Consider the following 12,590-nt stretch of genomic DNA (forward strand, 5'->3'; position numbering starts at 1 on the left):
TTCTGTTTGTGCTTCTGCTACCGTCGACCATGTTCAGTGCTGGACTGCTGACTGCTCTGTTACCTCTGTTTTGGCAGAAGTGGTGTTCAAAGGAAAAATGGGAGTGTGAGTGAAATTTGGATCAAGTTCAGAGCTTGAACAAGTTTGCACAGGACAGCAGTTCCAACACTGCCTGTGTATTTCCTAGAAAAAATGAGCCCTTAGATTTTTTTCAAGCAATTTATTGAACATTTGCACCACAGACTAATGGTGGAAAGCTTAATCCCATAAACACTCATTATAAACACCAGTATCTAAACTACACAGAAATTTGCCTCAGTGTCTACAAGGTCCAGCAACACCTGTTTTTCCAGATATTCCCACTATTACACAAGCATATTCTTGTTAAATTCACTGTTTATCTGTGGTTAGCGTGATCTTTTGTGTACGATGCAGTTAAAGGTAAACACTGCTGTAACTTGCCAGCGAGCTTTGTTCTTGCCTACTTTTATGATTTTTTCCCCATCAGACTTCTCTCTAGAAACATAACGCTCACATATTTTCCATACACAAACATTTTAAAAACATTTTTTTAAGTGAAATGTAATTAAAATTAGATCTCTAGATTATATTGACCTTAAAAAAAGGCATGGGAAATAAAAAGCATTTTACTGTTTTTCAGTTTTCTTTAACAGCGAGATGCACCACATGCAGACGGGGAAAATATAGGTGAAAAACAACCAGTGAGGTTATCTGCCACTGATAAGTGTGACCTGATCTTTTGATCTTTTTTAGTGTGCTAAAAATGTTTTGCACAATCATCTTAGTCATGCCAACTGAGACTCTTGTTTTCATTCAATCATTAAAGCCATCAGTGCAGCTAAAACTGATTGCTGGAATGGCTGCTCTGAGTTGTGGGAAGGTGACAGACTGACACCTTTTAGCCCATTTTCTCACATGAAACCTGTAACATGACAGGTTCAAATATTCAGAAAAGGCAGAGGTTTCCGTCATTCACACATAACCTCCTACACATAACGCTGCCATTCCAGAGAGACTGAAGGAACAGCGTTTAATATAAACAGGAATCAAAGGAAACACCCCACCGCCTACACTTTAAATAGACTTGTATACCTTGTTTTATGGATCACATGTGGATTGTGCAAATGAGTAGCAAATAACAGAATATTAATTCAGTGTGTTACTTTAATCACTATAAAAACACTTTTCAGCAATACAACATTGCTGATTTTCTCATTGCGGCAATAGCTTTCTGTCTTTTAGATGTACACTCACTCACCACTTTATTGGGTACACATGCTAGCACTGGGTTGGCCCCCCTACCTCAGCGGTTGCTGGAAACACTCCTCAGATGCTCAGTTGGCTGACTTTGGAGTACAATGAACTCATTGTCATGTTCAAGAAGATTCCCTTGAATTCCCTTGAGATGATATGAGTTTTGTGACATGGTGTATAAAAAGGGTATGCTATGATCAAGGCATCAACATGGTCAGTAACAACACTCAGATGGGCTGTGGTGTTAAATAATGCTCAGCTGGTACTGAGTGTACCAATTAAGTATCCCTCACACCACCTGAAACACTGATGCAAGGCAGGATGCATCCATGCTTTCGTGTTGTCATCTCAGTGTTGCAGCAGAAATCAAGACTGATGAGGGCAAAGTGGGACCCAGTGTGGCCTTCTGCTGCTATAGCCCATCTGCTTCAGGGATGGGCATGTTGTGCATTCAGAGGTGCTCTATTGCATACCTTGGCTGTAACAGTGGTAGAGTTACTGTTGCCTTCCTCTCACCTTTCAGCAGTCTGGAATCTCTGACTGCCACAAGGCATTTTCACCCAGAGAGCTGCAGCTCACAAGATATTTTCTCTTTTCCAGACCATTATCTGTAAATCCTAGAGATGGTTATGGGCTGAAAAACTCAGTAGATCAGCACTTTCTGAGATATTCAGACCAGCCTGTCTGGCACCAACAACCACGCCACATTCAAAGTCACTTAAATCCCCTTTGTCCCCCAATCAGATGCTCAGTTTGTACTTCAAGCAGGTCATCTTCGCTTTGTATACATACTTAAAAGCACATTTGCTACCACGTGATTGGCTGACTAGATATTTGTGTTAATGAGCAGATGAACAGATGTACCTAATGAAGTGGCCATTCGTAGTTATATAGACGAATACCCATACACATTTTAGTACATTTTAATCAACCGATCAGATAACCTTTGTCACTCTAACAGCTGCACAGAGTGAAGTATAGAACATTATCTGGCTGTTAGAGCCTGATCGATCCTGTTTTTGTGTTGAGGACAGTTTCTTCTTAGTTTCTTTTTAGTTATTTTTAAATGTTTATGTTGCAGTAGCCACATTTAAAGCAAGATCATCTCTCTATCTTTGGAAATGTTAGTGTATGGATTCTGGTGCTGTAGATATGTAATAATCCCAGAAGAAAGACTTCTATGATCAGCTGGAAGCAACTAAATAACTTTGGGTCATTTTGACATGCAGTTGTCACTACTAATATTATGAGCATTACTGATGAGCGTTATTAATCTGATCTATTAAAGGCTCTGTCTTCAACACAAAACATTGTATTCTAGTAACATTTCATGTCTTGAATAGAAGTAAAATTAGAAGTCAAAGGGTTTTTTTTGGTTTTTTACCTCATGTCTAAATTTTATTTTGCCATGTTTATTATATTCTATTGCTGCTATTGTTCTTGTGTTATTGAAAAAATGAGCCCTTAGATTTTTTTCAAGCAATTTATTGAACATTTGCACCACAGACTAATGGTGGAAAGCTTAATCCCATAAACACTCATTATAAACACCAGTATCTAAACTACACAGAAATTTGCCTCAGAGTGTCTACAAGGTCCAGCAACACCTGTTTACCTGTTTTTCCAGATATTCCCAATATTACACAAGCATATTCTTGTTAAATTCACTGTTTATCAGTGGTTAGCGTGATCTTTTGTGTACGATGCAGTTAAAGGTAAACACTGCTGTAACTTCAACTGTCTTCAACACAAAACATTGTATTCTAGTAACATTTCATGTCTTGAATAGAAGTAAAATTTGAAGTCAAAGTTTTTTTTTGGTTTTTTTACCTCATGTCTAAATTTTATTTTGCCATGTTTATTATATTTTATTGCTGCTATTGTTCTTGTGTTATTGTAAGGTGGGTGAAAGGTGCCTATAGATAAAATTATTATTATTATTATTATTAATATTATATTATAAGGAAAATATGAATGGTGGAGACTGCTGTGTGCACCTCCAGCAACCAACTATTCCTATGATGTTTTGTCATATTCAGGTCGTTGTGTGTGCAGAAAAAAGCCTGTTTAACATATATAACTGTGTCAGAGATCACAGTGTAACAGTCAGTTTTTGACTAACCCCAGTGAGGCTGTTCTCCCTAACAGTCTTTTAGAGACTCAAGATTTACGAGAGGCAGGTCTGCATGCTGTAATTTCACGTGTTAGTTTTTATTAATCTGATGGAATGCATCCTGACTTGTTGTAAGTGGAAAGTTATATTCAAATATTGCAAAGGCCCCACCCGTGGTAGCTTTACTGTAAAAGTGTTTAAGGTGCTCATTCGGACACGAAGGCGACACTTCTGTATTTGGTCAGATAACCGGAAAGCCCGATCCAATAAAGCTTTGAAGAGGTTTAATTAGTGTTTAACAAGACAACGAGAAAAACAAAACATTTTTGGTCAATCCTCCCGATACAGCTCTGAATTCTCCTGGTTTTACACTGAAAAAACCTCGCCTCCCTACTGCCATTTAAAAAATATAACAGGACAACATTATTGTAGAGCTAAGCTGACGTGTCTTAACTGATGTTCAATTCAAGCAATTACAATTCTCTAACAAAAATAACCGACTTGCAAACTCCCAGGGACAGAAAAAAAAAGGCAGTCTTGTGAGATTTGGGTGTATTAATACATTTATCTTCCTTCGTGATCCCAACCTCATATCAGTAGCCTGCACCGGAAGCTTAAGCAAGACTTTACCACAGCCTGTCAGTTTTAAAAAACGATGCCTGGAGCAACAGGCTGTGTTTGCCTCGGCTGCTCAACCTGCTGAAACGTCAGACCTGCTTTGTACTTGCCAGTGTGTTTATTTCTCGAGGAATCAATGAGCACTCTAACACTGAAATGATTGTTTGATTAATCAGTGAGTCACTTGACAGAAAACTAATATGTGATTAATTCTTTTAAGCTATTTTGAATGTAAAAATACTGAAACAATCAACGGTAGTTTTACAAATGCGATGGTTTGCAATGTTTCCTCCCTGATAATCAAAAGAATTGTAATTAATAATAATTATAATTAACAACAATAGCAATTCTAATAACATCGTTATTATTGTTATTATTAGTAGAGCCATATAAAAAAATTTAAATTGACAATAAAAGCAGTTTTGTTAATAAACAAACACAAACTAAAAATGTCTGAAAAATAAATTTTGACTGGCTTCCTCTACAAGAAGATTGCCAGATACATATAACCAGAGATGGGCAGTAATGTGTTACTGTAATCCGATTACTTTTAACGAGTAAAGTAAGGAATTACTATCGCAAAAACGGTAATTAGATTACTGTTACTATCCCGTAAGCACGCTGCGTTACTGCGTTACTAAAACCGTGATTTTTTTGCGAGAATGTCTCATGACAGTGACGTAAGCGAGTGCGACGTTAGTGACAACAGCTGTGTGCAGATCAACAATGGATCGTATATCGAGTGCAGGAGAGAGTATGAGCGTGCAGCGTTTAAAGCGTGGAAGTACTGACCTTACTTTAAGTTTGATTCCATAAAAAGTGACAAAAACTTTAGCGTCCGTTGTGCGTGGGAAGAAAACTTTTTACAGCGAAAAAACCCCCTAAACAAGCACCGAGTGCTCAACGACGTAATGGGAAACTCACAGAGAAACTCGCGGATTCTTCCACTGACCGCTGCGGCACACCTGCACCAGGGTAAACCTCCGCCTACTCTACTCCTGCTTTACAGGTGAAAATAGAGCAACAGGACCGCCGAGTCTTTGACTTTATTTATTTTCTGCTGTGTTTTACTTGCATCTATTTGAAAGACTGAGTGTAAACACAAAAAATATTTTATCTTATGTGCTGGAATATGCAGAAAATAGGTTTAAATATTAAACAAATTTCTTCCAGTCAAAGAATGTTGCATATAATTAAATGTTTGCTTGATGCATAAAGTTAAAAGATTAAAACTGATAAAACAAGTTTTAAAAAGAGACTTTTCCATTTGATTACATTTTGTATGATGGATTATGTAGAAAAAGTAGAATTGGGCTGAAAGATCTATCGCTTTATCACCTCTTCAGGTTGTAAATCGTGTTTTTAAAAAGTAACTAAGTAACTAAGTAATTAATTACTTTTGAAAATAAGTAATCAGTAAAGTAACAGGATTACTTTTTTGGGGAAGTAATCAGTAATTAGTTACTGATGACTTTTTTCAAGTAACTTGATCAACACTGCATATAACCTAAAATACAGTTATGAAAAAAAAATCTGATTTGGAAGTGTGAGCATCTCTACAGGCACACATTTGGGAAGTTTGCTGGTCCAGAGCATTTGGGTGTGTGTTATCAAGAAGCAACAATCTCAGAGTTCACACAGATTTTTTGCAGTTTCACTGAATGTTGCACAGAGAGCTACATCTCAAACTCAGGCCTCAGTTAGTGTGTTAAATGGTGAAGTTCATGACAGCACATTTAAATTTACACTAAACAGGTATGACTTGTTTGGAAGGGTTGCCAGGAGAAAGCCTCTTCTCTCTAAAAAGAACATGGAGCGTGGTTTAGGATTAGAAATTTGTACTTGAGCAAACTACAACACTTGTGGAACAATGTCCTTCGAGCATATGAGACTAAAGTGGAGATGTTGACCATAATGCATGAAGCCATGTTTGATAAAAGCAAAACACGGCATATCAGCACAGGCGGATATCATACCAACTGTCGAGCACGGTGGAGGAGTGGTGATGATTTGGGTTTGTTTTGCAATCACAGGACCTGGGCAGCTTGAAGTCATTAAGGTGGCCTTGAACTCCTCTAGGGGCAAATGTGAGACCAACAGCTCTGTTTATCAGCTAAAGCTTGGTCCACACTGGATTACTGAACAGGGCAATGACCCAAAACAGAACAGCAAAATCTATGCCAGAATGGCTGAAAAAGAAAAGAATGAAGGTGTTGCAACGGTCCAGTCAAAGTCCACACCTCAACCTGATTGAAATAGAGCTGTGCATAAACAAATTCCTGCACATCCTCAGTGATCTGAACCAACACGGTAAAGGCTAAGGATGGTTCTACAAGCTGCTGATTTAGTTTCTCCACAGAAATGCACAAAGTCCTGTGTACTCAATTTGTAATGTTCATGCTTCTGACTATGTAGTAGCTTTACTGTATCTGATAAGACTAAAAGGAAAAGAAAGCAAACTGTGGGCCTGTCTGTAATCTAGAGACAACAGTATGGCTTACCTGTCTGCACTGTACCGCCGCCTGGTTTCCACTTTGCACTGTAGGAGTCTTTACATGATTAGAGGAACAGCACATTTTTCACTTCCAGAATCCATACTCTCTGTCTACATATATATTGACAAATAGGTGCTGATTATCAAAGTCCACACTGACTCTGAAAAGGTACATTAATAATGCTGAAAACACTGATGACAACAGACACATCTAATTACACTTTACAGAATAAGTCAGAGGTATATAATCAATAAAATATTTTAAAATGTAAGTTTTCATTCAGACACAGAGGCACGAGTTCAACTTGAAATTCTAATGCTCTCTATATGTTTGAAATAAGAGTCTATGACTAAAGGTAGATTTTTTTTTTTTTTAGAAAACGGGGTCACCAGGTTGGCTAATAATGACGGACTCTCTGAAATCGGAGCTTCAGGGGCCTCTGACTCACGGGTTCGTGGGCAATCACTGGTTTCTGTTAACTGGCGTCTCAGACTGGTTTGGATGCGTGTGTCTCCAGAAGTCACATCACAGTGAAAGAACGCAGGGCTCGTTGTGCCATAGACGGAGAGAGATCGCTTCAGAGGTGTGCCACACAAACAACACGTCAACGCACAAATACAGAGAGGGAGGGAGAGAGAGAGAGAGAGAGAGAGTTGTAAGCAGCGGCACATCGGTGAGAAGAGGGAAGCAGGCGCGCGGCACGGGGACCCGCCGGAAGAAGCAGCTGCAGCAGCTTGAGCGCGAGCTGGACGCAGACCGACAAAAACACCGGCAGCACGAGCGACACCGCGGCGGCCAGCGGGGCGAAGAGGAGAAGGAGGCGGCACCTGTACCGCGACTCGTCCTCCCCCGCCGCCTCCCTCTCTCCCCTCTCCTCACCCCTCGTTCCTCCTCTCGGACCGCCGCCGCTTCCTCGTTAAGATGGCTGACCCCAACAGCGAAGGAGAGGTGCCGGAGAGCGCGCGCGGCTTTGCCCGTCAGGGAGCCCTCCGTCAGAAGAATGTGCACGAGGTGAAGAACCACAAGTTCATCGCGCGCTTCTTCAAGCAGCCAACCTTCTGCAGCCACTGCACGGACTTCATCTGGTGAGTGTGCGCGCGGGCGTGTGTGTGTGTGAGGGGAAAGGACACAGGTGATTCACTTGCTGCTGCGGCTCAATCGGCCTTCGTCCACACTGACACCGCAGTGTTTCTTTCATTATCATGAAAAACAACGCGGTGCGCCATACACCCCCCACCCCCCTCCACAATGCGACAACACCGCGGGCCTGTCGGGGAGAGATGGCGTGTCGGCAGCCGCAGAGCAGTTGCTGCTGCTCGGTGTTTTTACCGCATCGTCCCGGACACCCATCTCTGACACTGGAGGAATGCTGCTGAAGACACAGGGCCCCGCTGATGTGTGTGTGTGTGTGTGTGTGTGCGCGCGCGCGCGAGATCATGTGTGATTGGATATGTGTGTGTGCGCGTGCGCGTCACTGCCAATGCATATCTTGTGAATTCCCCAAATCTCACAGCCCTGTCTTTCTGTCCACAGGGGCTTTGGGAAGCAGGGATTCCAGTGCCAAGGTAAGAGCAGCGGCTCATTCACAAATCCCTCTGCTGCATATGGCTGTGGGTGTGTGGACGGATGTTCACTGTCTGAAGGAGTGTTGCTGTGTGTGTGTTTGTTTCTTATATTCGGGGGCCTCAGGTCTGCACACTGTTAACGGTGACCTGTTGACTCTTTTGTTGATGGCGGGTTGGTGTTGGCAGGCAGGTGTCAAACTCAAAGCAGGTGCTTGCCAGCAGTGACAAATGAGAGTGCGAAAGCTCCCCGAAGAGGCTCGAGCTGAGGAGACAGTGTGAGATGTAAGAGTAGAAGAGTCGGCGGAGCACTGAAAGCTGAGATGTCTGGTTTTGACCGAGGAGAGATGGCAGGGAGACAGACCAGGAAGTTTACATCTGATTGGAGCTGTAAAATGGTGGTGGGCGTGTGTCTGTGCATGTGGGGGTGGATGGTGATGTGTGGCTGCGGGTGGGTGGCTACTCAAGGTGCTGGTGGGTGGGTTGGTGGGTGTCTAGACATGGACCTCTGCACAAAGCAGTTTCACAAACAGGTCCTTGCAGCAGCACGGTGACACCCCTAAATCACATGCATGCTGCTCAGCTGTGGCGATTGTTGTCGCTCTGTATCACTTCCTCTTCTTCACCATCCTTCTCAGACATCCACCTCAAGTCATTTAGCCTCGGTCATGATCATCCATGTGCGGCTCAGGACGAGGCAGCCAGAGTTTCCACGTTAGCCTCTTGTGTAATAGCGAAAAAGTTGAAGTCCCCTCCTCAACTGCTCTGCTGCTGATACAGGAAATGCACCGGAGGTAGAAAAAATTAACGCTTTATGTGGGTGAGTGAGCGCACACGGGCGCCTGGACTACGGACTGGTGTGCGGTTAATTAGCCTGAGTTGATGACACACAAAATGTGGAGAGCACAGACTGTCTGCAGCCTTTCTCAGGTAGAGCTGCTGTCAGATAAGGTTTTATTGCAAGTTTCAACCAGCTTAGTGAAAACAGAGCACTCTTAATCATATAGAAAGCCTTTTATGCCTCTGACTGAGAGGAAAGTAAACATCAAAGATATGAAAAGTAGCTAACCAGTCAGACAAACTATCCAGTCAGCACTTGTGTGCATGCAGACCAGAGCTGTGCTCTGTAAGTTAATGCCAAATTTAGCAATAACTCGAGTAAGTGTTTCTTTTTTCCTCAGCTGTTACTTGGGCTGTAAAATAAAATGTACTTAAACCACTTAAAAAAAGTAAACAAAAAATCAGCACAGTTCATCTGTCCAGCTTCTCTAATGTCAAACCAAACTGCTTTTACTGGTGTTCAAAAATAAAATGAGAAAACCCCCGCTGGGTTACAAAGAATGAGGTCCGGGTTATTTCTCTAACTGCAGCTGTCAGATGTCCTCACATGAAGACGTGCACAGAGTGATGCTCTTTGAAACGAGGACAGATGTAAGAATGCGCTCGCTGAGCGTGTCATTTGTGGGTTGCCACACAACAAGAGAGTGACTGAATTTGTCGTCGCTTAACCTGACGCCCTCCAAGAAACTGAAAGAGCACAATAAACATAAACCATAGCCAAGTATTGCATTACTATTTTGTTTGAATTTAATTTAGACTACTCTAGTGAGGAGGTTTTAGAGGTGTGTTTACACCTCCTCGTCAGAGGATTGGTTTAGCGGTGAGGTTAGAATAAGGTTTAGGCCGGTAATGGGAATGCATTATGTCAGTAAATCCACTCACAGAAATGACAATGTAAACATTCATGTGGTCATCCCAGCTCATCAGATTTTAGCCAAAACGTGATGGGTTCTCACTGAGATGAGCTCAAATTTGACAATGCGCTGACCTCAGAAATACAACCAATGAGTACCAAATGGTTCCTGTCTGATCTTGGAAGCTAAGTGGGGGTTGAGCTCGGTTGATATTTGGACAGGACTAGGTGTTGTAAGTTTGGATGTAGCTGTGCCTCAGAAGGTAGAGCATCCACTAATTAAAAGGTCGGTGGTTCTGTGGATGCTATTTAAGGTACTGAACCCCCAAAGTTTAATCTGATGCATCCATTGGAGTGTGAGTGTGTGCATGATGGTTTAAAAAGCCAGTCCATTTCTAGAGGGAGGTGAAGAGCAGGGCGATATGACCAAAAATATTTATCACGATACAGATTTGAAAATTTGCGATAACGATATAACTGACGATATAATTGACACTAGACAAAATACTTTACAACTCCTCAATTTTATTAGTGCCAAAAAACCCCATCAATGTATTTTCACTTAAACAAGCAGCTGTTTTTTGCATTAAAGTTATATAAAAATGTAACAGTGCAAATGCAAATTCCTTGCTGACAGTTTAACCAAAAGGCATTTCCAGTGGAAATTGGCCGACATATCCTCAGCATAACCATGTATAATATCCACAAAACTTAGAAAGAGGTTACACACACACGCAATACGGTAATATTATGTTGAAGCACCGTACGTATTACTCCGCGAGGCTCCTGCCTACGGTAGCTGTAATGCTCCGTAGGCTCCGTACCCATATTCTATCGCGATATTTCATTTTCTATACCGGTATTACCGTGAACGGTATGATATGGCCCAGCCCTAACAGACACATTAACACACACACATACAGAGATGTCTTTATTTATGAGTGAAAGAAAAATAAGTCACTTAATAAATTTGACTTGGCAGGTTCTCATTGATCCAGGTCAGAGTAGTTTTAAGCGCTTGAGTTGAAGCCAGCTTAATTTATAAAACTTATAAGTAATTTTAAATTTGATGTAACCACTGCATAAATGAGATGAAAAAACATCATGTCAGAGCACCGTTAGTCTCAGGAATTCGGCTCAAGCATAAGAGCTGTTTGATAAAGATGACGGGAAGGAAGGACAGCTTTCAAATGCCTGAGGTGTCCTGCGGTGCACAAATATGACAAATGTGTCTGTGCAGCGTATAATCAGCTGTAATCTAATAAAAATAATGCTGCATGCGTCTGAGGAGCACAGCAGTATGAGACGGTGCTTCTGAATGAATTAGCCCGTGTGATATGACAGTGATCTTAAAGGTAACAGAAAAGGTTAAAGTAAGCTCAAACACCACAGAAAAAACACATCCTGTCAAAATCACGTGATCCTTATCTAGCCAAATCAACTGCTGCCATTCAAAAAGGCTGAAGAGCAGCTTGTGTATCAGCCCCTCCCACCTTTAATTTTACTCGTGCTCAGAAAGTCCGCTGCCATGCAGAGCAGCAGCACAGCACATCTTCAGCCCCGCCGTGTGGTCTTTGGGGACCCTGTTCTTCCTGTTCAGGGTGGTTCTTGGTAAAAGTGATCACGTGAACAGATCGAAATGTTGGTATGAGTTACAACGCAGAAGAACAAGCACGGTCAAAAGTTGACCTGTGCTTGTACTGCACATTGAAACTTCTATAAATATGGAGTATGTAAATTAAATTTGGATCAAACAAATATTCACCTCGAGTATCCAGTGAACACTGAACGCCTAGTTGGCATCCTGTTCTTGTTTCAGATGTGTAGGCCTACATATACACTTTGCTGATGCTTTCTAGAGTTCGACAGCTTTAGAAACAAGCAAACGATTATCTTGAATTCTCAGGAAGTGCTGTGTTGATTATTTACTGGTTAATGATATCTTAACATTGCTAAATTAGTTTGAGAAGTGAGCACAAGTTTAGATTTTAATGCGATAGCCTGAAAGATGTGCAGATGCAATCACAGTTGATGATTCGTTGTTGGAAACCGTGCAGTACTACAGCTTTGTATTGCTTTTATATTAATCAGATGTAGAGTTCAGCAGCTAAAGCTTTGTTTGCAGTTCACATATAAAGACAAAAAGAGAGAGTCGTCCTTCAGATTTTCAGTGCACAGTTTGTTAGAAACTGAAATGCTACTTTGTTGTTTATCCATTAATAATGTTGTGATTAAGTTTTTACGCTGTGATTTGATGATTTGGTTTTTGTGACGCACCAGTCCCTCAGTCAGTCACTCAGTCATGCTTTGATATTTCACTGAACAAATTCATCTTTTCCAACTGAATGATTCATGGGTAAAATAACTGATACAGTAATCAGTTGCAACCCTTCTTCATATTTAAGTAACTGCTTCTGAACAACCCAATCTAAAGTTCGTGTCTTTGGGCTGTGGGAGGAAACCCCTGTAGGCACAAGGAAACTTTAAGAATATCACAGCAGACCCAAAGGTTTGAACCCAGGAACCTACCTGCTGTGAGGTGTAACTCATACGTGTAGATGTGGATGTGAGAGTGTGTGGTTATCCTTTGCTCTGTGTTAGCCCTGTGATAGACTGGCAAACTGTCACCACTCTTAGTTGGATAAGCTGTTATGGGCTTAGTTAAACATGCCTGGAAATCTCTTAGGAACCTCCGGCACTGGTGAAAATGTGTGTTACTCGACTGGTTGGTGACTAGTTGCTGGCCGACTATAAAATTATTTGCATTAAAAACCTCCCTGTGATTGCTTTGGTCGTCAGCAGATTGCCGTGGCCTCTTGTTGTTTGGAGACCAT

The 12,590-nt window shown here is 41.5% G+C and overlaps 1 protein-coding gene across 1 annotated transcript in view; it reads left to right on the forward strand.

Annotated features, from left to right (window-relative positions):
* Positions 1-12,590, forward strand: part of LOC146667790 (protein kinase C beta type-like) — a 53,443-nt gene that overhangs the window by 2,492 nt on the left and 38,361 nt on the right. The window contains exons 2-3 of the mRNA XM_085409471.1: positions 6,878-7,586; positions 8,035-8,066. Coding sequence (XP_085265597.1) covers positions 7,423-7,586; positions 8,035-8,066 — 196 coding nt within the window. The 5' untranslated portion in view covers positions 6,878-7,422. The remainder of the gene's footprint in view (positions 1-6,877; positions 7,587-8,034; positions 8,067-12,590) is intronic.

Source organism: Rhamphochromis longiceps, linkage group LG6 (assembly GCF_057381845.1).
Source record: "Rhamphochromis longiceps isolate RC_006_pf linkage group LG6, R_longiceps_female_GT1.1, whole genome shotgun sequence".
Taxonomy (NCBI): Eukaryota; Metazoa; Chordata; class Actinopteri; order Cichliformes; family Cichlidae; genus Rhamphochromis; species Rhamphochromis longiceps.